We start from the raw sequence: 26,940 nt of genomic DNA on the forward strand, positions 1-26,940 counted from the left end.
AACTCAAGCTAAACACTGGGGAAAGCCGTCTACAGCTGAATTAAGACTTTACAGTAATAACAATAAAGGCAAGTATTGATTGATTGTATTTTAAATGAGCACAAGTAAAGTAGAACTGACGTAACAGCTGTTATATATGTTAACGGTTATTTTCAGGTTTTATATTGAGGGTATTTTAAAGTTATTACATGCTGTCTCAGCTAGCGTTTAGCCGAATTAGCTGTTAACTAAACTAACGTTAGCTTGCCTGTGGAGGCTAATGGCAGACCGCTACAATGAGCTAGTGGTTAGCCGAATTAGCTGTTAGCTAAACTAATGTTAGCTTGCCTGTGGAGGCTAACGGCAGACCGCTACAATGAGCTAGTGGTTAGCCGAATTAGCTGTTAGCTAAACTAACGTTAGCTTGCCTGTGGAGGCTAACGGCAGACCGCTACAATCAGCTAGTGGTTAGCTGAATTAGCTGTTAGCTAAACTAACGTTAGCTTGCCTGTGGAGGCTAACGGCAGACCGCTACAATCAGCTAGTGGTTAGCCGAATTAGCTGTTAGCTAAACTAACGTTAGCTTGCCTGTGGAGGCTAACGGCAGACCGCTACAATCAGCTAGTGGTTAGCCGAATTAGCTGTTAGCTAAACTAACGTTAGCTTGCCTGTGGAGGCTAACGGCAGACCGCTACAATCAGCTAGTGGTTAGCCGAATTAGCTGTTAGCTAAACTAACGTTAGCTTGCCTGTGGAGGCTAACGGCAGACCGCTACAATCAGCTAGTGGTTAGCCGAATTAGCTGTTAGCTAAACTAACGTTAGCTTGCCTGTGGAGGCTAACGGCAGACCGCTACAATCAGCTAGTGGTTAGCCGAATTAGCTGTTAGCTAAACTAACGTTAGCTTGCCTGTGGAGGCTAACAGCAGACCGCTACAACTACGACCAGAAGCGTGGAACAGATCGTGCAGTGTCGTAAATCTTCGTACAACAGCGCATGCGCGAACATCTTGCGCATGCGCAGCACGGATCGTGTACCGACAAACATCACTGTCACCTGCTGCCTTGCACTACGTTTCCCAGAGTTCCCTGCTGTTCTGCTGTCTGTGCGGAGACAGAAAGCACAATTTTAATAGTCTCTATACTGATCACATGTATCGATGTATTGTCCTGCTGATCTCCGACATGCTGGATGTTTTTTATCGACAGTATTGCTGACAATATTTTTTAGCTTTTACTACTGAAAACCAGCACGATTATGAAGCTTTTAACGTCCCAACATTTAGGGAGTTTTACTGAACGCAATAACAGAATCAGGGAGTGTTTTTTTTAAATCACATTTTCAGTGTGACTCCAGTTTCTGACGTCTCCAGCTCAAACTAAATCTTCTCATCAGGTAACCTCAGGACCTGCACCGGTTCCCAGTCTTTCCAGTCCAGTAACCGTAGTCCTCATAAATCCTCATAAAGGTTAGAACGCCAACACAAAGAAACAGGAAGGTAACCAGCCTGACGAGCCAGACCCACATCCAGATGTTGGGTCTGGGAACGCCCCATTGGCTGGGCTCAATCCGAGGGGCGGGATAAACGGTTGTCTTTCAAATTCCTTCTGCACGCAATAGGATAGCACTCCAACCAATCAGAGCAACGCTAGCTTTAAACTCTGAACACATCTTCCTTTTTTAAGAATGACTTCAGGGCCGTTCTTTGTTCTTTTCTCAAAGAAAAGCTGAACTCCAAGTCTTCCAGAGTCGCGGCCTAAGCCGATTTCAAAGACCGCTGTTCACCAGCACCAGCAGCCATAAGCCCCGCCCACCGCCTCTATACACGATGTGATTGGCCCGGCCAGAGTTTGTTTTTTCCAGCGCGCAAGCCAACGGAGAGTTGCTAGACGACCCTGGCTGTTTACATTTGCTGCCGCTAGGGTGCATCTAGCTTTCTAGGCTAGAAAGTAACGGACATCCGGACGAAAATAAGGACATACGGCGGAATTTCCGGCGGCACCGGAGCAATCCCGGAAGTTTAACATCGTGGATATAGACTAGGCTTCAGCTGACCAGCAGCCTTCACAGGTAGTTTGATAGCTAGTGATGTAGCCAATGTGCTGGCCAGCTTCTTCAACAGTATATGAAGGAATATGCACTTTTTTATGCGAGAAAGAAATAAAATGAACTTTACTAACATGTAGAAAAGCTGGAGATCAGAAACTAAAATCACACTGAAAATAAAGATGAACTAAAACATTGAAGTTGACAGATGATAAAAAACAATCTGAAATCTGGGGGCAGGAGTTTAAACTGCGTGTGTGTGTGTGCGTGTTTGTGTGCGTGTGCGTTAGCTAGTTACTAACTTATTACATGTACATACTGTAAGTCCTATTTATACCTATTTATCCCAGCTGTGCCTTCACTCTTGCAGCTAGGTGGCGCTGTCTGTCTTCTCTTACAGCAGCCTTATTCAACATGTGTCCCAGTGCATCATGGGACGTTAAATTCATTTTAATATTTAACTGTTTTTCAAAAACAACAACAGAGTCATCATGTACAAATAGTACTGGATATACTACTAGCATAGCATCACGCTAGGTTGACATCACACCCAGTCATACTAGAGTGAGTTGAGATTGTTTCCAAAGTCAAGAATTAACTGTCAAGTTGGAAATGCTAGGAGTTTGTAATGCACTGTTTGTAGCTACTACATGGTTTAGCTAGCTCTTTGTTTGACCTTGTGTAAACAGCGATGATTAGGCGTTTTTGGATCAAAGAAACGTTTCCGTATTTTTAAGAATTCCCCTTTTTTATTGTGTCCGCACCGCAAAAACTAGGAACGAACGTAGTTCTTAGAAAACCCGCTTTGAGGGACTATTTTAGCTCATATTTCGGAGTATACTCTCCCAGCACAAGAGGAACGGTTGTAGCTAACGTTACATGTAACGTTAGCTACATGCTAATGTCAGGGAAACCTGTAATCTTGGTCACCAATATTGTTCATTTCTCCCTAATATTGGATCACATTGCTTCTGGAAACATGTCCAGTTGTGTAGGTTTTGGGGAAGAAGCCTTTATTGGTGATTTCTCACGGTCGAAAGTGACGCTATAGTCCGTTACGGTCGGTTGCAATGACGTATGGGCAAACTTTTTTTTTAACCTTTGTGTTGCCTTCCCATCGACCATGCAACTTTTTTTCAAATTACAACTTTTTTTGGTGACGTTTTTGTCACTTTTTTCAAAACATTTTGTCACTTTTTTCAACTTTTTAGTCATGTTTTTTTCAAATTTTTTGTCACAAATTTCCGATGTTATTGTCGATGCTTTTGTCGATTTTTCTGCACTTTTTTTTGACATTTTTGTTGTTTTTTTTCCCAACATTTTTGTCACTTTTTTCCAACGTTCTTTGATTTAATTTTTTTTTCCGAACACTATAAAATTGAATAACTCACCCAAATTCAATGAAAGTAGTGAACCGATCATTTATTTTACTTGTAAAGAGTAATGGTTGTATGGAACCATCCGCATTATGTTTTTGGACAATTTGGTTGAAAGAAACCCAAATTTCTGATTAAGAAACTTTTTGAAAATGGGTCAAATTTGACCCGAGGACAACAGGAGGGTTGAAAGCCCCTGAAGGTGTACGTAGCTCTCAGGGGAGCTTTTTCCAGTGGACAGTTCGTCTCAGGGAGTCCCCAGAACAGTTTGGTCCGAAAACGCCTATTGTTGTCGTGCAGAGGATAAAACGGTGTAATATCGCTGCGCAAACACAGAAACGGCCATCATGCATGTTTGGCGTTAAGTGCAACATACAGCGTCACGTCAACTGACACCCATAGCACACCCGAAAACAAATGGTTCAGGCAGTGGTGTAGTCTAATGTATTGTAGTGGGTATACTGTACTGTATATATGGGCCAGAATCTGCATTTGGGGAGGGGGGGGGGGAGATATCATAGTTGGGGGGGGTCAGGGTGTCCTCCCCCAGGGAAGTTTTGAGCGTCAACGACTTCATTTCCTGCATTCGGATTCACTTTTATGCACCAATTTACGGTGAAAATACCTTTATTTAGCCTATGTGAAGATGAAAAACACAGATGACAATTGAAAATATATCCAAAATATAAAGGAAAGTATGTTGTTACGTGTCATTGGGCATTTTTAAGTGGGTGTATGGAAATCCTGGAGCTTTCTTAGTGGGTATACCTGCGTATACCTGCGTATCACGTAGACTTCACCACTGGGTTCACGTGTTTTCAAGACGCCACAAGTGTGTGTTGCCCTTTTATTAAGATGCTGTTTTTAGCTAGCTGTTGCTACAATAGTTTGAGCTACTTTTATATCTTTTAGCTCTGATATCAATATTGGCATACAAGCTGAATCCAAATATCTGAACCTCCCCGCCCTTCTCAGACTCTGGGACTCTATATGTACTGTAGACCTAATGATGTGCAGTAAGAGAAAGCAGTAGCCGTTATCACAACGAAGACCAAAATAGTTGGGACACGTGATGCTAGGCTTCGATCTGAAGATATTATCAGTGTTAAAGTTTGACTCTATTTCCATGTGAAGGAAGCAGGGAACTTCTCAGAGTCTGCAGGTCCAGAGGTTTAGGTTTGGATTCAGCTTTGAGATTATCAGCTGTGTCTCCATGGCAGCAGTTTGTTGTTTTAGCTGTTGGTGTATTTTTCTCTGTGTGGAATCGGCACAAAGTGAAGACTCAGCCCAAGTGGATGTGGATGACTCCGCCAGAGTTTTTAGTCTTCATGTGCAACTCTGTGGGACAGGATACTTCCTGGACCCATTAGACTTCCTGGACCCATTAGACTTCCTGGACTCATTAGACTTCCTAGACTCATTAGACTTCCTGGACGCAAAATTACGAATCCCACTATGGCCACGCCAAGACCCGCCCTACAAAGCAGCCTTATTGGTTGGGGTTAGGCATTTCATCTCGAGTGGTTATGGTTAGGATAGCCGATTGGTCAGGGGATAGGACCTGTACAAATCAGGTTACGTTGCCTTGCGTAAGCATGGACGCCTGGCCAGTAGTAGCTATTGAAGGGTGGGTCTTGGCGTGGCCATAGTGGGAAAAAAAATATCGCTTCCTGGACTCATTATACTTCCTGGACTCATTATACTTCCTGGACTCATTGTACTTCCTGGACTCATTATACTTCCTGGACTCATTGTACTTCCTGAACTCATTGTACTTCCTGGACTCATTGTACTTCCTGGACTCATTATACTTCCTGGACTCATTGTACTTCCTGAACTCTTGTGACAGGATACTTCTTGGACACACATGTTTTCCATTGTAAATGGACTCTGAACCCATCAGGCAATAACTGAACAGACGCTGACTGTCTGTGGTCGTGTCTGCTGCTGAACTGAAACAGACAGCTGACAGATTTTGTTATAAAACGAGATGTTTGTTGAATGATTCTTTCTTCTGTACTTTTCTTCTCCTAATATTTCTGACGATTATCGCCGTTTAATCTGAACGTCTCACTTCTGTGTTTTTGCCTTGCGTGTTTTTTGAGCCTGTGTTTGACCCGTAGTTGTAGTTCTCTGATCAGATTAGGATTCTGCATGCGTGTGATGATGATGATGATGATGATGATGAAGAAGATTTACGGTGCTTCTTTAAGCCAATTTCTTTTAAAATAAAGACAGGAGGCGGGGCTTAAACTCTGCCGTGTCACTGATAATGTATGTAAATGGAGGACGACGGTCACAGTTTGATCTTTGACCTCTCGCAATCTCTGTACAGTTTTTCTAATCTTCCGGGACATAATGAAACAGATCCTCAGCTCTGATTGGTCGAGCTCTGTTTGTTACTGGAATGTTCTTTTCTACAAGGGAATAAAAACTTTAAAGCGTTTGTATAAAATAGATCCAGGATCAGTTGTAATGAAGCACAGACTGCTTTTCTACTGACTGTGTACAGTTTGCTAACAGTGTGTAAATGTGCCTGTAAATACCTGTCTGAGGATGAGGATGATGATGATAATGATGATGGTGATGGTGACGAAGATAAATTCAGTCTGCTAATGGAAATGTGTTTTTATTGTGAAGAGGCAGGAGGCCAAATACAATTTGTATCATGTAAAAATAAAGTTATAATTTTAACAGTTCTCTCTGTCTCTGTGTGCGTTTTGATGTTACAGAGCTCGGTAGGTTTTTTATATGTTTTAAAAATATTGCAACACATTTCATTTCTTATAAATTCTTCCAACCTGATCTCACAGAATTCCGTGAAATGAACACGGCTCCTTAACTCAAAATCTGTGGCAGTATCACGAAATTGCAAAAAATTCCGTGATGGGCCCACAGAAGAATTCCGTGAAATGAACACGGCCCCTTAAGTTAAGGAAAAGGTCGTGGGTGGGCTTACGGTTCTGTGACACGCGGGAAGAACGGGACGGAAAAGAAGAAAGCGACTTTAGGAAACTTGACCTGCGGGACACGAACCCCGGTCTCCTGGGTCTCCTAGCATGCACGCATTTTCGGCGCGGCTCGAGCTGCGTCTGAGACGTGCGTGTCACGCAGGCAGTGTGCAAGCTCTAACCTGTTACCATGGGAGACGAAATAAAAACGGACACGCCATGCAGCTGACACGCTCACGCCACGCAGCCAGGGTGTAGCCGGCCTAAGTGATATTGAGATCTGTTTGAGCTGTTTGAGATCAGATCAACAGTTAGACAAAGTGTTTGATATTGATTATGTTATCTTAATGTTAAAGGAGAATTCCGACCAATTTTTACGTTAATCTTGATCGCTATAAATATGCGAGTACAGTCGATAGAAAAAAAAACGAGCCGAATTGGTGCGGTAAACACGGAGTAGCTACAGCTACGTCTACGAGCTTCCACTGAGCTAAAACAGCAGTTGTCGGGGCTAGTTTTAGAGTGCCTTTGTGCCTCTCAACAGACACAAATGTAAGGCCAAAATTCTGCATAAGGAGGTTGGTTGGGGTGGTGGATGGGTCAAACACAGGACTGGCGGGGAGAAATCAGAAGCAAGGATGCCCGGTTGGGCCAGCTAGCTCGGCTAAGGGAACTACCACACAAATTGACAATGCCAAGCCTCCTACTCACCAACACCAGATCGATCACACACAAAATGGATGAGCTACAAATACACACAGAACTGCTGCGTGATGATTATCACAGAATAAGCCATTATTATTATTATATCATTATTATATTATTATCACGGAAGGCAGCTAGCAGCTAACAGCTAGCAGCTAGCAGGGCGAGCTAGCTACCGGAAGGATAGAGACAGGGTAGGTGAATTTAAACAATGTCTGAGTTGAAAACACATCTTGTTGTCACGTAAGGGCCCTGTTCATGTTGCACAGACATTTTAATTGCATTTTGTGTCTGTTGAGAGGCACAAAGGCACTCTAAAACTAGCCCCGACAACTGCTGTTTTAGCTCAGTGGAAGCTCGTAGACGTAGCTGTAGCTACTCCGTGTTTACCGCACCAATTTGGCTTGGTTTTTTTTCTATCGACTGTACTCGCATATTTATAGCGATCAAGATTAATGTAAAAATTGGTCGGAATTCTCCTTTAACATTAAGACAACATAATCAATATCAAACACTTTGTCTAACTGTTGATCTGATCTCAAACAGCTCAAACAGATCTCAATATCACTTAGGCCGGCTGCGTGGCGTGAGCGTGTTAGCTGCGTGGCGTGTCCGTTTTTATTTCGGCTCCCATGGTTAGAGCTTGCATACTGCCGGCGTGACACGCACGTCTCAGGCGCTGATCGAGCAGTGCTGAAAACGCGTGCATGCTAGAAATAAACCGACGCCTATTTTTCACGCGACATGCAAACGCTTGCATGTCGCGTGAAAAATAGTTGGAAGCGTTTCCAGGCAAAATAAAATAGGAAAAGATGTTGTTTTTTTTTATATAACTTTATTTTCGTTTTTGTTAGAAGACAACATATATGACAAACATACATATAGCACCTAGCTACATGTTGAACAACAATCACATCATCTATGGCAGATGGACTTATTCAATAGAGAAAGGAAGGAAAGAAAATAAATAAATAAATAAATAAAAATAAAAAAGCTGTAATTATACAGCAAGCAAGAGGAGCAAAAACAATTATAAAAAATACATAGAAAATAAATAAAAATAATAATAAAAATAAAATAATAAATTAAAATAATTAAAATCGAAAAGATGTTTATGTCATTTTGACACAAATACATATTAATAAATGACATTGATATGACGTATAAATGATGTTGATGTTTGAAAGTCTCTAGGTTTTGATATAAATGCAGATATGAATGTAATTTATTTTTTTTCAATCGATTTTCTAATATTGCACCTGTCAATACAGAACGAAATAGTCTGTAGCCTATCATTTCATTTTATCAATGGGAAACATACTTGTGTCCAGACAAGGCTAGAAGCAGCAGCAGCGCCGCGTCAGACACCTTTCTGGTGTGTAAAGACATAGAAAACGCCACGCAGCCACCACGTAACTGATACGCAACAGAAACGCCACGCTCACGCCACGCAGGTAGCGTGCAGGAGGCCTTAGTGTTTATTGATTGGTATGTGCAGGAGGAAGATGAGAGTAGAGTGAGAGGAAAACATGAGCATATGAGAGGAAGAGGAGAAGTGAGGATGAAGAAGATGAGATGTTTGTCCTCCATGTTTTTTTACTTATTTCCTATTTCACCTAAAGGATTCTGTATTTTCATGCGGGGACACCACAGCTGTATTATAAGAGGGGGACACCCATAGACCGCCCCATTTCAAAATGTTTTAGATTCGCCACTGGTCCCACTTTGGGTCCAGTATTGCTTGGCCATTCACTGCGCATGCGCAGAGACCGGTGTCCGATGTCCAACAGCAGCTGTTAGGACCATGAACGGTTGGACCGAGGCAGCAAAGAAAGCACACTCAGAATAACCGGAGTGGACCCGGAAAAGAGTCGGTACTGACCCAGAACAGAGTCGGTACTGACCCGGTACAGACCCGGAACATAGCCGGTACTGACCAGACCGGACTGCATTGAGAGCCGCTGATCTGCAGCTGGAGCTAACGGAGCTAACAGGCTAACTGACGGCAGACCGTCAGCTGTTATCTGACGGGGCTGACGGGTTAACGGACAGGCCACTGGCTCATGGTCACCACGCTACACTGCACTAACCCGTTCTGGCCCGGGATAGTTTCTGGGCGGTCTGAACCACCTCTAGTCGGACTTTCTCCGGGTTTGCACCGCCGGTCTCCGGTGAAGTTCAGCCACCTAACGGACGCTATTAAGCTAACTAACATTAGCTTATCAGAGTAACCGTTACCGTTAACCCGGTTCGGTCTGAGGACCAGGGGCTCAGGATGCTGATAGGTAAAGTACTTGTGACCCGGGTCGGTATCCCGGTTCAGCTGTCTGTGTTGTTGGTGCAGTTTAGAAAGAGTTTGTCAGTGACCGACCATTAAATCAACACTCTGAACTCCAGAGAGCAGGGCTAACATGCTAAGCTAGCTTCCAGCTAACGGTACCAGCCTCTGACTGCTGCTGCTGTCACGCACAGGATTCTGATTCAGAACAGGAACGGTTAAGCCAGACTCCAGTCAAAAACTCTGGCATTTACAAATTATTGGCTTCCCAGCAGATGCTTTTTAACTAGAAGGGAGTTTCTTTCCTAAAACAATCTCTCTACAGTCTGCTGGTAAATTCGGCACACAAGTTCCCTCCAGGTGGCATTTAATTAACTTTAAATATGAACTTTAATAATTGGTGATTGCTGGTCGCTGCCTCCCTCCATGATGTGATTTAATAGTATCAGGTTAACAGAGGAACCATATCTGGAAAATTGAGATTTTTGTTAAAAAACCTTGCATCCTTGTCTGTGGTTTGTATGCCGAATTAAATAATTAGATACTCTGGAAAGGTGGTAATTAATGTTGGAATAATGTTCCAATATAGAGGAATTTTTTTTTTTTTTTATTATAAACGTTTGTATAAATGTATTAATAAACTGTAGTCTGAAATTAGGTACGTTAAACTTAAATGCAAGTGTGCAGGATTTGTAAGTTTGCTAACGCAGGAGAAAAAATAAAATTTCAAGATTTTTAAATGGAGTATGGTATATGGTATTAATGCCAGAACACATAGTGACACCTCATATTTCTGTAAAGGGACTATTGGTCATGTTCCTGGAGTTATATGCCTGCTAATAAGAAACAAATCGCTATTTTCCAAAACTTGTAAATTCAGTTTTGTGTGTGTTTGAACATTTTGTTAATGAGCTGTTTATAGAGCTGGAGGTGGGGCTGAATGTGTCTCTGACTCTGTTGTTCCTCCTCTCAACAGCAGTTGCTGCAGGGACCGGAAATGCTGCCACCACCGGCAAGAAACCCAGACGGAGAGGCAAAAAACACCGCAGAGTCCGAACAGACGAGAACCGGTAAGAAACCAGCAGAGACATAAGACCAGATACACGATTGACCCCCATAAACACACGCTGCTGAGTGCCCTACATATAGACACACACATCAACTCAGAGTCTAAATTTAGGTGTGTGTGTGTGTGTGTGTGTGTGTGTGTGTGTGTGTGTGTGTGTGTGGAAAGTGATTCGTGGTGTGTGGTTGAGTTCCATTACAGAAAATCACTTTCTCTGTGTGACTTCCTGTCTGTTTCAGTTTTTAGTGCGACGTCACACTGTTATAAAACTCTGACTAAGAATTGATCGATATGATTGATCGGTATCAGGTCTGATGGATCAGGTAGTAGTGCGTATTCTTTGTCACTGTCATGATATAATCCAGTATGGTTGGAGATGAACAGTTGATGTATAGTTGTACACAGAGCCTACACTGTAGTCTATGTAAGTGGCCTAGAGCTGGGCGATATGGAGAAAATCAAATATCACAATATTTTTGACCAAAATACCTCGATATCGATACCGCAGCCATATTGTAGTGTTGACTATTGGTGCTTTCACAAAATATTCACATAATGAGATTTTTGATAAATAATCATCAGTAATGTTGATATAATGACTAATAATAGAACAGCTACAGTCTGGTAAGTTCAGAAAAGTACATCACTTTACTGTAATGCAGCCTTTAAAACCAGGAAAAGACCGTTATGCCATATTACGATATCCAAAATCTAAGACGATATCTAGTCTCATATCACGATATCGATATATTGCCCAGCTCTAAAGTGGCCTATGTTGGTGTGTCTGCGTCATTCTAGCGTATCTCTTTAAGAGAATAGGGGTGTGTGTGTGTGTGTGTGTGTGTGTGTGTGTGTGTGTGTGTGAGTGATACTGTAGAGCAGACGAGAGAGTGACAGCGATTAGCTTCTGAGCGAGTACCAGACTCCGGTGGTGGAGACGGAGAAACAAAGTGTCTCCCCTGTGCTTTCTGACCACGGTCTGAAAGCTGTAGCAGGAAAAGTTAACCCCCTCCTCGATTTTTATGTTGTTCACAGAGGAGAACCCGGAAATAAGAAGAGGGAAATACGACGCTACCAAGTAGGGCTGGGCGATATATTGATATTATATCGATATCGTGATATGAGACTAGATATCGTCTTACATTTTGGATATCGTAATATGACATAAGTGGTGTCTTTCCCTGATTTTAAAGGCTGCATTACAGTAAAGTGATGTCATTTTCTGAACTTACCAGACTGTTGTAACTGTTCTATTATTAGTCATTATGTCAACATTACTGGTGATTATTTATTAAAAATCTCATTATGTGAATTTTTTGTGAAAGCACCAATAGTCAACACTACAGTATGGCTGCGGTATCGATATCGAGGTATTTGGTGAAAAATATCATGATTTTTGATTTTCTCCATATCGCCCAGCTCTACTATGGACAGCTCTACAGTCTAGTATGGAGGTGTTATTATTAGGGCCCGAGCGCCGACAGCGGCGAAGGCCCTATTGAAACTGAAGGAATTATTATTTTCCCGGCAAATGAATTGGCTTTTTGAGGGGCTTAACATATTCAAAAACTCACCAAATTTGGCGGTCGCATCAAGTCTGGTGAAAATTTACGTATTTTAAGGGTTTCGGGAATATGCGCGCAAAAATGGCTCGCTAGCGCCCCCTACAATGTTAAAAAAATTGAGCCCCTGCAGTGCGTTTAACGTAGACTCACGAAACTTGGTACACATATGTATCATGTCAAGATGTACAAAAAACGTCATTGAAGCCATACCCTAAGCCCAACAGGAAGTCCGCCATTTTGATTTCAAAGTTCGAAATTAGTGCGATTTTGGCCATTTCCACATGTCGTACTTTAACGAACTCCTCCTAGAGATTTCATCCGATCAACTTCAAATTCGGTCTGTGCCATCTTAAGACACTAAAGATGAAAAGTTGTTAAAAGAAAAACTTTTCATCATAGGGCGTGGCCGTGGCGGGGCGGCCATTTTGTGCGTTTCGCCGCCGAAACAGGAAGTGGGTGTAACTCGAGTGTACATCGTCCGATTGGCTCGAAACTTTTCAGGATTCATAAGAGTCCAACCCTGAGGACAAATAAAGGCCGATATTTACTTAAAGTCATAGCGCCCCCTAGTGGCAACAGGAAGTAGGCCTAAAAGACAAGGTGCTATACTTTAACGAACTCCTCCTAGAGATTTCATCCGATGTACTTCAAACTTGGTCTCTATCATCCCAACACCTTAAAGATGAAAAGTTATTAAAAGAAAAACTTTTCGTCTGACGGTGTGGGCGTGGCGTGGCGGCCATTTTGAGTGTTGAGCGATGAACAAATAAATTGTTGTAACTTGAGTGTACGTTGTCGTATCTGCCCGAAAATTCTCAAGATTGACAAGGGTCCAGGCCTGAGGACACCTAGAGGCCATATTTGACTTTTGGTCATAGCGCCCCCCGCTGGCAACAGGAAATGCGCCTTATATGACAAACATCATCCGATTTACATGAAACTTAGAATGTGTGGTCTACATGTGATAATGAGCCGGCCCCTATAATATAACCACGCCCACTTACTCAGGCCACGCCCCCTTTCATAACATTTGTACCGTTTAAGGTAGAGTCTTGTGTGAGGTGTCATTGAACTCAGCAGAGAGTTCCTTCTTCATTGGTGATGGTTTGGCCCGCCCCCTATGCTTAAGCCACGCCCCCTTTCATAACATTTGAACGATTTAAGGTTGACCATTGTGTGAGGTGTCATTGAACTCAGCAGAGAGTTCCTTCTTCATTGGTGATCGTTTGGCCCGCCCCCATGCTTAAGCCACACCCCCTTTCATAACATTTGAACCGATTAAGGTAGACCCTTGTGTGAGGTATCATTGAACTCAGCAGAGAGTTGCTTCTTCATTGGCGATGGTTTGGCCCCCCCCTATGCTTAAGCCACGCCCCTTTCATAACATTTTAACCGTTTAAGGTAGGGTCTTGTGTGAGGTATCATTGAACGCAGCAGGGAGTTCCCTTTTCATTGGTGACGATTTGCGGTGTCTGAGTGCCGCGCAAATGCACGGTCGCAAGGAGCGGCGACCGCCGGTGACCCCGACGCGCGCAGAGGAGCGAGGGCCCGTCCATCGCTGCTTGCAGCTTTAATTTGATTTGTTATAGATTGACGGAAATAAAGAAGAAAGATTGAAAAGAAAGAAGAACAAAATGTGAATGTGTATGCATGTATGTATGCATCTGTATCTATGTGAATGCATGGGTTTATGTGACCAGTAGGTAGGTAGATTTACGGTGTATGTAAAGATGTATGTATAAGAGAAGCATCAAATTGTTTTGTATTTAACTAAAGGATAAAAATAGAGAATGGGGGTAGGACCTGAAAAGTTTGTTATGAACTTCTTCCTACTTCTTTTTGAACATGGGAATTTCTAATTTGAATTACTTACAATAATTTTGGAAGATTATGCTGAGAAGTACATGACCTTATTAAGCTGTCATGTTAATTTAAATTTTTATATATGTATGCATGTCTGTATATATATGTTTTTATTTATTTTTATTTTTTTTACATGTTCAAAATAAACTACTACTACTACTACTACTACCAAGCCACGGCCAAGCGGACAAATCACAGTGGTTAGGGTTAGCTGCGACATGTACTTACATTTCTGGGGAGGTTGCACGTCAGGGTCCGTATCTATGCGTACCTACGTGCGTACCTACATGCATACCTACGGCGTACATTCAAAGCAGAATCATAAATTAAGTTTTAGGCCTTTAACAAGTACGCCAACTCAGATTGATTTCACCTGTGGTTATGTTCTGAAATACACACAGCCCGTATTCGGAAACTGTGCCTTTTTAAACGAGCGGTCTGGACTTCTGTACGGTTGTGATGTCACAACTATACTATACAGTTGTTCCCACAGGTTGAGAATTTACTGGCGGTGTTGTGTGGCGCGGGATGTAGGGCTGAACGATTTTTGAAAATAATCTAATTGCGATTTTTTTCCCAAATATTGCGATTGCGATTCGATTTTTTTTTTTTAAGCTTTGTCTTCTGTATTATTCAACAAAGACAAACAATAAATAATTTTATAGTATGAACAACACACAATTACACACTAGACAGTTAAAAAAGTAAAAATATAGTATATACACACACACACACACACACACACACACAACAGTGTAATTTTTTACAGTGCACAGAGAGGAGCTGCCTCCAGCCCCTCCCCCTCGTGAAGTTGCGTGCTGCCGTGTGTACTTGCTCAGAGAGGTTATCGTTACGTTAGCTAGTTGCTGGTGTTCTTGCTCAGAGAGGCTATCGTTACGTTAGCATGTTGCTGGTGTTCTTGCCGTGGGATTAACTGTACTAATAAAACTGTTGAAACACCGCGGCCACGCTGCTGTGAAAGCTCCCCGAACGTCATTTATCAGTCTGGTTGTTACCCCTCTCAGTGGCAGCTCCTCCACTCATATCTTTATAACGGAGCTAACCGCTAACCGGAGCTAACCGCTAATCAGAGCTAGTTGCCAACCGAGCCTTCAGTTCTGCGTTCCTGTATCCATTAACTGCACGTATGGACTCGAACCAGAATAAAACCCTTCATTTTATTAAAATGGCTGTAAAAGTTTTAAACTACAACTCAGAGTTGTTTGAATGACAGAAATCAGCTCAAGGTACGGCGTAGCGTTAGCGTGCTAGTTGATGCTTTCTCTGCGGAGTGCAGACTGATTTGCTCTCGCTAGTCATGTGACCAAATCGCAGCCTTTGCGATTAGGAAATCGCGTTTTAACATCGCGATATTATCGCAAATGCAATTAATCGTTCAGCCCTAGCGGGATGTGACGTAATGGCTTGGTTTAGTAATAGATTCAGTTATAAACTAAATAACATTATCGTATAATTTAGAAAGAAATGACTATTTACATATTAAACAAATTAGACAAAAGGATGATACAGATACAGATGAAAATATTGCGACTCTATGCTGCATCTGACACAATTTCAGGGTAGTTATAGACCTTTTTCACGGCAGACATGTTGACATGTCATAGTAGGAAAAGCACAGGTGTATTCAAAACCATTAATGATGGCTGCATTCTAGGGATCGACCGATATGGATTTTGTTTTAATGCCGATACTGATTCTTTTTTCCATCAGCCTTAGCCGATGACCGATACGGGCTGCCGATTTTCTTGAGCCGATATTTGGAGCCGATACTGCTTTTGCTCCCTCAATTTACATTATAAAAATGTAAACCCTGCCACACTGAATTTGTTTTCGCAATCTGCTCTGCCATTTCTTTTAAAAATAATAAACAAAAACACAGATCGTCACTTCTGCAATCATCTTACATTCATATCACTCAAATGATTAGGGCTGTTGCTCGATTGAAGAAATTCTTAGTCGACTAACACTCATTCAATTGTATCGACTAATCGATTAGTTGATTTAATCGACAGATCTGTAAATCTGAGTTTCTCCGCAAAGAGTCATGCAAAAGCACCACTTTAATTCTTGTGTTTGCCAGAGATGTGCTCGTACGTTTCTTGGAAATAAGTCATTCAGCATGAAAAAAGCATAAAACATGACTAATCGACTAAAGAAATCTTAGTTGACTAAGACCAAAACGACCGATTAGTCGACTAATCGACTAAGAGGGGGCAGCCCTACAAATGATGTGTGCAATGTGCATCATATGGATGGGTGCACTGCATATATATATATGGTTAACTGTGCAAGGGTAACAGGCTTTCATCAACATCTACAACACAGCCTTGATGATGCATTGCTTGCTGACATATTATAAGACAGATATAATCAGGTCATCACAAAATGTCCTTTGTCGACACATTTAAATCATTTAAGAAAACAATATACCTGAAAAGTAGCCATTGAAATCAAGTGCTTGATTTGTAATTTAAGACTGCCATGGTGCTGAAAGCCTGCCAGGCTTCCAGCACCAGCACTAAGCTAGTGGGGGAGGGGCAGTGCACGGTCTGCACGTGAACTGCAGCGTCTCCAGCAACACAGAGCTGCCTGTGGACGCCTGTCTGTAAATAATGCCGGGAAAAAACTATTGCGAACGCAGCAGCCGCGTATCAGCCGATACACGTAAAAACGCAAATACTGGCCCGCTATATCGGCCGGCTGATAAAATCGGTCTATCACTACTGCATTCCACTTAGGAGAGGTCCTGGTATTGTGCATGCTGACTCACTGAAGTAGCTTACTGGGACACTAGATGGAATTGAGCCATCGTTAAGGTGATCAATTTCAGCTGTGCTTTTCCTACTATGACAAGTCAACATGGCTGCTGTGAAAAAGGTCTATTAAGGCTGCACGATATGAGGAAAATATATGATATGCCCTAACGTTGTTGAATATCGCGATAATGAGCTAACTTGTGATAAATAAACAGATATTACAGTGTAGCCTACTCAGTTCTGCATTTCTGCCGCTTTCAGGATTTTGCTAAAATACAACAAATTGCTCGTTAAACTTTAAACAAATGACAAAGTGTAGCCATGATGTGCTTTGTCCATTAAATCAGTTCGGATACATTTTTTGCCAAATGTTAACGGTTCAGCAGATAAAATGCCTGTAATACTATGATCCAAACAGAAAGTTACATGTTATTATTAACCTCAACACAGTTCCCTGCTAACTCCTGTTAAATCATATAAGAGTAGGGCTATCTAAAGTTCATTCTTGTTCATTTTGTTGGTTAGATCATTGTTTGTTTTTTGAAGTGTATTAATCTGTGTTTTGGGGATCCTAAACACGCTGTTCTGTACTATACGTGTCCTGTTGCACTCATTTAGATCTTATCTGAGCACATTACTGTCATTCAAACAAAAGTTTAAAACTTTTACAGCCAATTTAATAAAATGAAGGGTTTTATTCGGGCTCGGGACCACACATACAGTTAATGGATACAGGCACGGAAAACTGAAGGCTCGGTTAGCAACCGTTAGCTTGGGGTAGTGGTTAGCTCCAGTCAGCTCCGGTTAGCTAGCTCCGTTATAAAGATGTGGAGCGGAGGAGACTCCCGCGGGGAGGGGTAACAACCAGAGTCTGATAAATGAAGTCACAGCAGTGTGGCCATGTTGTTTCTAGGGTTTAATTAGTACAGTTAATCCCATTGCAAGACCACCAGCAGTATGCTACTACTAACGTAACAAGAGCCTCTCTGAGCAAGTGCAACGTTGACGCTGTCATGCACTTCGGCACTTAACTTGACGAGGGGGAGGGCCTGAAGGTAGCTGGTCTGTGTTGACTGTAAAAAATACACCGTTGTTTGGAAAGAAAATTTAATTTATCTACCTGGGCGGTGTGCCCAAGTAGAACCTATATATGGGAAACACTGCATATATATAGGTAGAAAGGGCCGCTACAGTGCCGTTAAGAGTCATTCCCCGGCTGCAATGACAGTGCAGAGACGCCGAGAACGCAGATGCTGAAGACCCAGAAATGCTGACCAATCGGGAGAGGGTCTTAAAGAGACAGGCGCTAAAACTGAGCCTTTCAGACAGAGGGGTAATACAGGTACAACATTAAAGCATGTAGACATGTTCTAGTAAAAACCCCAAAATACAAGCATGAACCTAAAATATGAGTACGATGTAGGATCTTTAATGTAGTGACGGTAAATCTCCACTGGCTCCTTGTGTAGAAATATAAATGGTTTTAGCAGCATGAACTCCCTGAACTCACTGTCACACTAAATCACTTTATTTGTATCCTTATTTATGGTGAGAAAATGGTGTATTTAATGTATTTTTGATTAATTAACGGCTTGTGTTTTTATGAAGGTATTTTAATTGGTTTGTTGGCAGTTTTTTAAACACAATGTATTGGTTTTACAATCAAAGCTCGGCTTGTTATCGATGATAATGCCCAACTGCTTGTTGTCGTAAGTCTTTGTGCTAAGCTAGGCTAACAGTTTCCCCTCTGCTTCCAGCGTTTGTGCAAAGCTAAGCTAGCCTGTGTCCTACTGACAGAAACAGGTTTGGTGCTCGGCCCGGAGAGACTCAGCTCCAATAATAGAAACAGGGACTGAATGATGATCCCACAAAACACACACACACACACACACACACACACACACACACACACACACACACACACACACACACACACACACACACACACACACACGTCTATTTCAGGGCAGCTCAGGCAAACCTCAACAATGTCAATGAGTCAGACATGTCATGGAGAGTGTGTGTGTGTGTGTGTGTGTGTGTGTGTGTGTCACAGATATATGATCCGTGTCGTCTGTCTCATGCAGAAGCATGTCTGTGTGTACGTGATCAGAATGGCATCATTTCATACCGATAACTTCCCCTGAGCAGGGACAGCGTTGCTGGGGGAGGTTGCGTTGCGTTCCCACAAAAGTCGAACCAGGTTGAACGTCACAATGACATCACAAAGGTCTGATTATTGAAATGAAGGCAGAGGCTGAGACTTTTAGGGTTAGGGCATACACTCGGTCAGAACGAGTCTGTCTGAGACGTTGTCCAACCTCATCTGAAATTCCAAAGTGTTTGTATCTGTTGTGAACGTCCACACTGGTGTGAAAAGTCATCCTAAAGATGAGGGTGACATGAAATTGTTTTAATATGGAGTTAACAGAGAACATGATATAGACCTCAGTGTTTCCTCTAGAATTTTTTCCGGCGGTGGCGGGGGGAGGCGGGGTGTTGGACGTCAGAGTACGGGCTTATCTGCTAATGTTAGCTACCGACCGTTACCTTGAAACCATCCAGAAAATAGACGGTACCGTAGGGTGATTTAACGTCACCGCTCATTTTGCACACAGTTTAACAACAAAACGCTGAGTGAACGTTACTAGCTACATTTTCATGTTGGTTTTGAGCAGTATGCACCCCCACTAACCTGGAAAACGGTTTTAAAACTGTAACGTTACTACAGCGTGTCGGAGGAATACACACAGTCTCCTGCAGCGGCGAGTCAGAGGCAGAGGGGCCGTCACAGCAGCGTGGCTAACGTTAGCTAACGTTAGCTTCTTGTCTCATCTGGGGTCTGATAAACAGTAAATTCATCAACTTCAGTGTCCACAACGCTATTTTCCGATAAACTGTAGCTGTCATATTTCACGGGCGTGAGTGCGGATTTCATGTCGCGGTTTTCGTCGGTGTTTATCACTTATTGAGTGAAGTAGTACTCGCCCTGTTGTTTATTTGGTTGCCATAACTTCGCGAGTGATGACGTCCTGTCACTGCATACAACAGGCAACGTGAAGTAATTCCGCACATGTGATCAAAACGATACACATACGATTGTGTACTACTACAGGTTATGTTTATTAAATGAAGCCCAAAATATGTCGCCGACTAGAAATCGCTAGTATCAGCTAACCCTAGCTAATGTCAGCGTTAGGTAGCCGCTAGCTAACGTTAACATAAGGGCGCTGACACACCGAGCCAATTATCAACCTTTGTTGATCTGAAATGAAGACAGATTCAGCAACTGCACGGCCTATTTCTCTCTTAAAATGTTTTCAGAAACACGTTTCGGTGAACTATTTTAGTTCAATATGAGATCGTATTCTGAACGAGCCGCCATGACAGTCTGGCTGTGAATTTCCCATAGACAGTATATAAGAATGGACCAACAGATCCCGTGTCTCTGGACGGAGACCAGTGAAGGCCGTTAGAAGCACTTTTCCGGTGAGCGCTGAGCGTTACTGAGCAGCCTCCAACTGAGCTTGAAGACGTAGATGTGACGTGAGCAACCTGTCTGAAAGTTGGAAGTCTTCTGGTAGCTGTGCCAAGAGAAATCTCAATCATTCCCAATCTAGCAGAGACGGAGAGCGTAGGTATATGTAAGGAGATAACATAGACACAGGCTAATTATTGATCACTAAAATGATAGTTAACATTAGTAATTAAACTTAAACAGCTAATGTGAGACGAAACTGCCTGAGAGCTTCTCCTGTACTATACGGTAATTCCTCTACTATGAGACAGTAAGTCTCGTGGTTATGACCCAATCGTTAGCCTATTTTTATAAAAACGTCTGCTACGGAGCCATAACGTGAGGTACAAGGTAATGGAGCCTTTTATACATTGTCGTGTTTCTTTAGAAATAAACAATGGACAAATAGTCTTTAAACTCTTCAGATGTAAAATTATTCTCTGTCAAAGTGGCGCCAAAATGAATGGCAGTCAATGGGATGCTAACGGGGGGTGATCGCTTTGTAGCATTAAAATGGCGCCATAGGAGGTTCGCGGTCCGAGGAGAAGCTAACCCCCTTGGAATTTCCGGAGAAAGAAGACCCACGTGATGCGTTCGTCCAATCAGCTGCCGGTTTTCATTTTCTGGGAAACAATACAGAGCAGCGCCGCCTGCTGCTATGGAGACGTATTTCGTTTCGCGCACGCGCAGAGCGTACGCTCAAGTCGGCGTCTCTTCAGTGTGTTCTGAGGCATTTTTTGGACCTCGGGGACCCGACTGATCAGTCCGACTGGCTTTACTGCCGACGGTCGGCCGTCTGGTTGGTGTGTAACTACCCTTAGGTAGCCTAACCTGAACCCTGCCAACGGCACAATGTTTAGCTAGCCAGCTGGTGACTTTGCCTGGAACGCTACCAAGTCGTGAGTCGTGACTTGAAATCCAAAACACACCTATGAATTAATGAAGACACTAAGTACAACCCTTTTGAACCATGCGCCCGGCGCACGGACCCTTTTTTCCGCCGTCAAACTAGCAAAAGTGGATTTGGACACTAGGGCCTAAACGCACCTGCACCAGGCGCTTCACGCCGTGAGCTGAGATCGTTAAAATAGGGCTCTTTATGTATTACTTTATTTCTCCTCTGTTTCAGGCTCGATGATCCCTGTGACCTTCAGAGTCTGAACGCCAACAGCAGCGTCGCCCCAACACAGAGTTTCCCCCAAACCATCCGGCTGCCCCCCCAAAATACTCCAGAGACAACCACATCCCCACGAAATACACCAACATGTATTGAAGATTTTCACGGATCCACGACAGCGCCCCGACAAAACCACCCACACGCCACCACGTTACCCACCGAATCGAGCCTGCTGCCCCCCAAGAGTGTCCCTCAAACCCTCTCACCGCCTCCCCAGAGCCCCGTCGAGACCACACCCCCCCTTCTAGATACAATAGATACCCCTGTAGCACACCTGGTATCTCCTGCAAGTACCCTCCAAACTGCCCCACTGCCCCCTCTAAACGCCCCCCTCATTTTCAGCCAATCCCCTCCTGCCACATCTCAAAATCCCGCCCCCAGTCCCAGCCAATCACTGCCAACTGTTAACCAAAATATTTCCTCCAGATCACCTCATAGAACTCCTCGAAATGACACTCGGAGTCTGCCTGTCATCCAATCAGATGCCACCGAATCGCCTAAGACCTTTCCAAGCAATATTACCCACGATGCCTCTGAATCGCTGTCAGTTTCTGCCAAAGCTCCTCCCACCCCTCAGTTAAGCCCCTCCCACCCTGACCCCTTCCTGCTGACCTCGGTCACCTTCAACTCCAGTGTCTCCTCCCACCTCTACCCGTCGGCCTCCTTCCTCGACTCTCTGGGCCCCCACATAGGCCCGCCTCCCGTGATGTCATCAGCCATCCTGCAAGGGGCCACACCCCCTTTGACTCTGAGCCCGCCCCCTCCAGAGTTAACTCCGCCCCCTGTACAGCTGCTGGGCTCTGACGATGAAGAGCAGGAAGACCCGTCAGATTATTGCAAAGGTGAGTAGATCATTTCCGACTGACGAGGGATGCAGGCAGCTTGATTGATTTGGAACATTAACGATAATTAATACTCTGATATTGTGATTGAAAATATGTGACTAATATGTGACTAGACTTATATACATCACAATAATACTATAGTGCAACTTGCACAAACATCGGTTATACTTACATCTTTATAAATACTATTTAAGTAGTTGTACATTTTTATTCCCAGCTTGTATATACGTTTGTACATTCTTTCTTTGTTTTTGTTTTATCTTTATTTTTTAAATAGTTGTTCTTGTTCTTGTTGTCCTATTTATTATTTTTATATATATATATATATATATATATATACACACTGTACGTGTGCTGTGTGTCTGATATTTTGCTGCTGTAGCACGGAAATTTCCCAATTTGGGTTCAATAAAGTCTAAATACAATAATGAAGTACTTGTACAATAAAGTATAATGTAGAAAACAAATTTAAAAAGAATAATATATATATAGTACACACACACACACACACACACACACACACACACACACACACACAGACTCTCTCTCTCACACACACACACACACACACACACACACACACACACACACACACATACATATGCAGCACACATACACACAAATAAATATAATATAAAAATAAATAATAACAAATAAATATGAATGAATATGATGTGACTAGTGTCCGTCCGTCCGTCCGTGCTGTGGTTTCTACAGTTTGTTCCGTTTGTGTTCCAGGCGGTTACTACCCGGTGAAGATCGGTGATCTGTTTAACGGGAGGTACCATGTGGTCCGAAAACTGGGCTGGGGACATTTTTCTACAGTCTGGCTCTGCTGGGACTTGCAGTACGTGACACAAAATACACACACGTCTCGTTTTTAAAACCCTTTAATGACAGATTTGTTAGATTTTTGCACTGATTCTGTTACTGTCACATAATAATAATAATACATTTTATTTAAAGGCGCCTTTCTCGCCACTCAAAGACACCGTACAGTGATACATAAGACATTTAAAAACAGCCAAAAAATAAGAATACAACAACAATAAAAACAACAGAAAGAGGCTATTTGAAATGGGGGAATGAATCGATGTTTCTAAGTTGGGGTGATAATGAGACGGGGAGCAGAGCGGCTGAATGCTCTGCTCCCCGTGGTGGTGAGACGGGCGGAGGGGACAGACAGGTGTATGGAGGGAGGGGAGTAGGAACCTGGAGGTGATCAGACAAATGTGGGGGGGGGCGAGGTTGTGGACATCCCCTGAATCTGTGTCTGTGTTTAGGAGGAAGCGTTTTGTGGCGTTGAAGGTGGTAAAGAGCGCTCCACATTACACCGAGACGGCTCTGGACGAGATCAAACTGCTCAGATGTGTGAGTCTCACACACACACACACACACACACACACACACACACACACACACACACACACACACACACACACACACACAGATTATATATACAGCAGAGGTTCCCTATCCCTGAGCTGTGGACCAGTATCAGGCCAGGGAACTCGCCCCAGGGCCGCAAGGAAATTATTCGATTTGAATAAACAAAAGCTGATTGGTAATCATAAAACTAGATAGGCAATTGTTGTGGTAATGATAGTGAACTCTTTGCAGTCTTTGTATCTTTTCCTCTTCACTCCCAAAACAACGTACTGATTTTGAATTCAAGCTGAGCTTCAGTACCTAGGTAACCGGTCTGTTTGTCTACAGGTGAGAGACAGTGATCCTTCCGACCCCTACAGAGAAACCATCGTCCAGCTGATTGACGACTTCAAGATCTCTGGAGTCAACGGAGTCCGTATCCTTCATCGCCTGTCTGTCTGTCTGTCTGTCTGTCTGTCTGTCTGTCTGTCTGTCTGTCTGTCTGTGTGTGCACTAGGGCTGGGTTAAAATAATCGGTTCTCCAATTAAAATCCATCTTTGTTTAAGTGATGTGTGATTGATTAATAAAATCCAGAAATGGATCTTGTAATATCTGCCTTTTCACCATGGATGTAGAAGTAAAAAGTCCTTTAAACAAACTGTTTGTGGGTCAGTTCTTAACGTAAACATGAACCTGGTGAATTATGAAATATATTTGAGGGTGCTTCTTGCTTGTACAAGTTACAGCAGTACTTCTCTGAGAATCTCTTTTATATCCAAGGAAAATGGTATTTTAACTGAAATTTCCCTAACCTAATAGATACAGAATCAGAAATGTTATCGAATCGGGAAATCATAGCCCTACTGTCTGTCTGTCTGTCTGTCTGTCTGTCTGTCTGTCTGTCTGTCATCTGTCTGTCTGTCTCTCTCTGTGTGTGTGTGTGTGTGTGTGTGTGTGTGTGTGTGTGTGTGTGTGTGTGTGTGTGTGTCTGTCTGTCTGTCTGTCTGTCATCTGTCTGTGTGTGTGTGTGTGTGTGTGTGTGTGTGTGTCTGTCTGTCTGTCTGTCTGTGTATCTGTCTGTGTGTCTGTCTGTGTGTCTGTCTGTGTGTGTGTGTGTGTCTGTCTGTCTGTCTTTGTCAGTAGTTTCCTAAGCCTTTCTCAGATGTGTGTATGGTTCTGGAGGTTTTGGGTCATCAGCTGTTAAAATGGATCATTAAGTCAAACTACATGGGGCTTCCTCTGGTCTGTGTCAAGACCATCATCAGACAGGTAACGCACACAAATACTGATGTAGAGCTCAACAGTGACCGGCCCACTTTTTGAACAGCTCTGGTTCCAGAAGTATTTTTCCCCCCTTCAATATCTCCGTTGACGTTTCATTAAATGCTGATATAAAGAGTTTGAAGCCTGGAACCGAGCCAACCAGCTACGAGATGAAAAGTGACCATCAAACATTTAATTCGGCACAAAAAAAAAACATTTTGAAAACTGAAAAAAAGGCAAAGAAACAAGACTGTGTACTGAAACGATCATAGACTTCGCTCGCTGTAGCAGTTTGCGGGTGCAGTAAACATTTCCATCGTAACAGCGAGTTTCACCAATCAGAGGTGTCGCCGCTACGCTAAGGGTTGTGGGTAGTGTAGTACTTCTCCATGACGTTGCGAATAAAACGTGTTTTTTTAAAATAAGGTTGATTTCATACAGACTTTTGGAAGCAGAAACCTTCATTTCACATCCTCGTAGCTCAGGGTCAGCCTAGTCGTGGATGGTTTAGAGCAGGGATCTTCAACAGGGGGTCCACGACCCCTAGGGGGTCCTCAGAGCTACTGCACGGGGGCCGCCAAATTATTAACTTAAAGGTGCACAGTGAGTTAGGGCTGCACAATTAATCAAATTTTAATCACGATCACGATTTTGGCTTCCCACGATCAAATTCACGTGATCGAGCGATATTTAAAATGCGTCATTCCGTTCATAGAACGCTCCGTAAACCACTCTCTGATCACGTGCCTCCATGAGCCAATCAGAGTGGTTCCCTGCACCGCACAGCTTAGTTTAGATGTAGACAGTCACAGAGGACAGATAGCAGTCGGTCACAAGTCGTCAGGAGGTTTACCTGTTTACCAGTAAACGCAACATTTAGTCCCGTCTGTGTAGTTTTTCAGACAACAGCAGTGACCAGTGCTAGTTTGAGTCTGTTAGCTCATAGCTTTAGCGGCAGACTGTTGTACGTCCCGCTGTTGTAATCCTCTACAGTGAAATACAGTCACACCACACCGTTTAGCTGTCAGCATCTTAGCCGTGTTTACTACTGTAGCTAACGGTAGGCTAACGTTAGCTGCTGTGTAACGTGTTATTAGTGTTTACTAGCGTGACATGCAGCGACGTTTCTGTTGCCGCTAACGTCTGTTTTGGAGCATCAGAGCGCAACGCAGACATTTAAGTGGCACCATAATCCGCGTTGCTATTTCGTCTGGTAGATACCGGCACCGGATTTTAACGTGCCGTTAACGTAAACAGAAAATTGCGTTGCCTGTATCTTTTCATGGCAAACGCGCATGTTTGGAAAGTGGTCGCACAACAGCTGAAATGGCTCCTTCATAGTATCCTTCAACAAAGGAGGAATGTAGCACAATATGGATGTGAAAGCAGTTATAATTAGCCTATGTGACAATAAAATTTGTTTTGGTTAAAATCAACAAATAATCGTGATAATTAATCGTGATCAATATATTGATCAAAATAATCGTGATTATCATTTTGGCCATAATCGTGCAGCCCTACAATGAGTTCCTGCATGGTTTCAGCGCGATTTCGGGATATATTAATGTTAAAAAAACCTCATAAAGTGAAATTTTCATGCCATGGGACCTTTAACATTAAAACATGATGTATAAATATTAGGGCTGTCAGCATTAACGCGTTAATCGCGATGTGATTAAGGGTCGAGCATAATGCGTGAATTTTTTTTAATCATATTAATCGCATGCCGCCATTTATTAATTTATTTTCACTTCACTCGGCTTTGCGTCGAGCCTAACAGGCTACTATTTTGCCGTACTTCCTCGTAACACATCCTGCTGGTGCCACTGATATGTCCGCTCTTCTCTCTGATGCTCTGAAACAGACGTTACAGGAAACAGAAACATCGCTGCACGTGACGCTAGTTAACACTATACTCAACAGCAGCTAACGTTAGCCTACCACTAGCTAGTTAACACTATACTCAACAGCAGCTAACGTTAGCCTACCACTAGCTAGTTAACACTATACTCAACAGCAGCTAACGTTAGCCTACCACTAGCTAGTTAACACTATACTTAACAGCAGCTAACATTAGCCTACCGCTAGCTAGTTAACACTATACTCAACAGCAGCTAACGTTAGCCTACCACTAGCTAGTTAACACTATACTCAACAGCAGCTA

At 43.0% G+C, this 26,940-nt stretch overlaps 1 protein-coding gene across 3 annotated transcripts in view; it reads left to right on the forward strand.

Moving 5' to 3' along the window:
* The first annotated feature begins 8,786 nt into the window (after positions 1 to 8,786).
* Positions 8,787 to 26,940, forward strand: part of srpk3 (SRSF protein kinase 3) — a 46,339-nt gene continuing 28,185 nt past the window's right edge. For 2 of the 3 annotated variants that reach the window (XM_036007899.1, XM_031293114.2), the window contains exons 1-7: positions 8,787 to 9,341; positions 10,311 to 10,404; positions 21,252 to 22,141; positions 22,883 to 22,991; positions 23,428 to 23,515; positions 23,861 to 23,948; positions 24,676 to 24,782. In XM_036007899.1, coding sequence (XP_035863792.1) covers positions 9,332 to 9,341; positions 10,311 to 10,404; positions 21,252 to 22,141; positions 22,883 to 22,991; positions 23,428 to 23,515; positions 23,861 to 23,948; positions 24,676 to 24,782 — 1,386 coding nt within the window. In that variant the 5' untranslated portion in view covers positions 8,787 to 9,331. The remainder of the gene's footprint in view (positions 9,342 to 10,310; positions 10,405 to 21,251; positions 22,142 to 22,882; positions 22,992 to 23,427; positions 23,516 to 23,860; positions 23,949 to 24,675; positions 24,783 to 26,940) is intronic. The other variant, XM_031293115.2, reaches the window with a different exon arrangement.

This window comes from Sander lucioperca, chromosome 12 (assembly GCF_008315115.2).
Source record: "Sander lucioperca isolate FBNREF2018 chromosome 12, SLUC_FBN_1.2, whole genome shotgun sequence".
NCBI lineage: Eukaryota > Metazoa > Chordata > Actinopteri > Perciformes > Percidae > Sander > Sander lucioperca.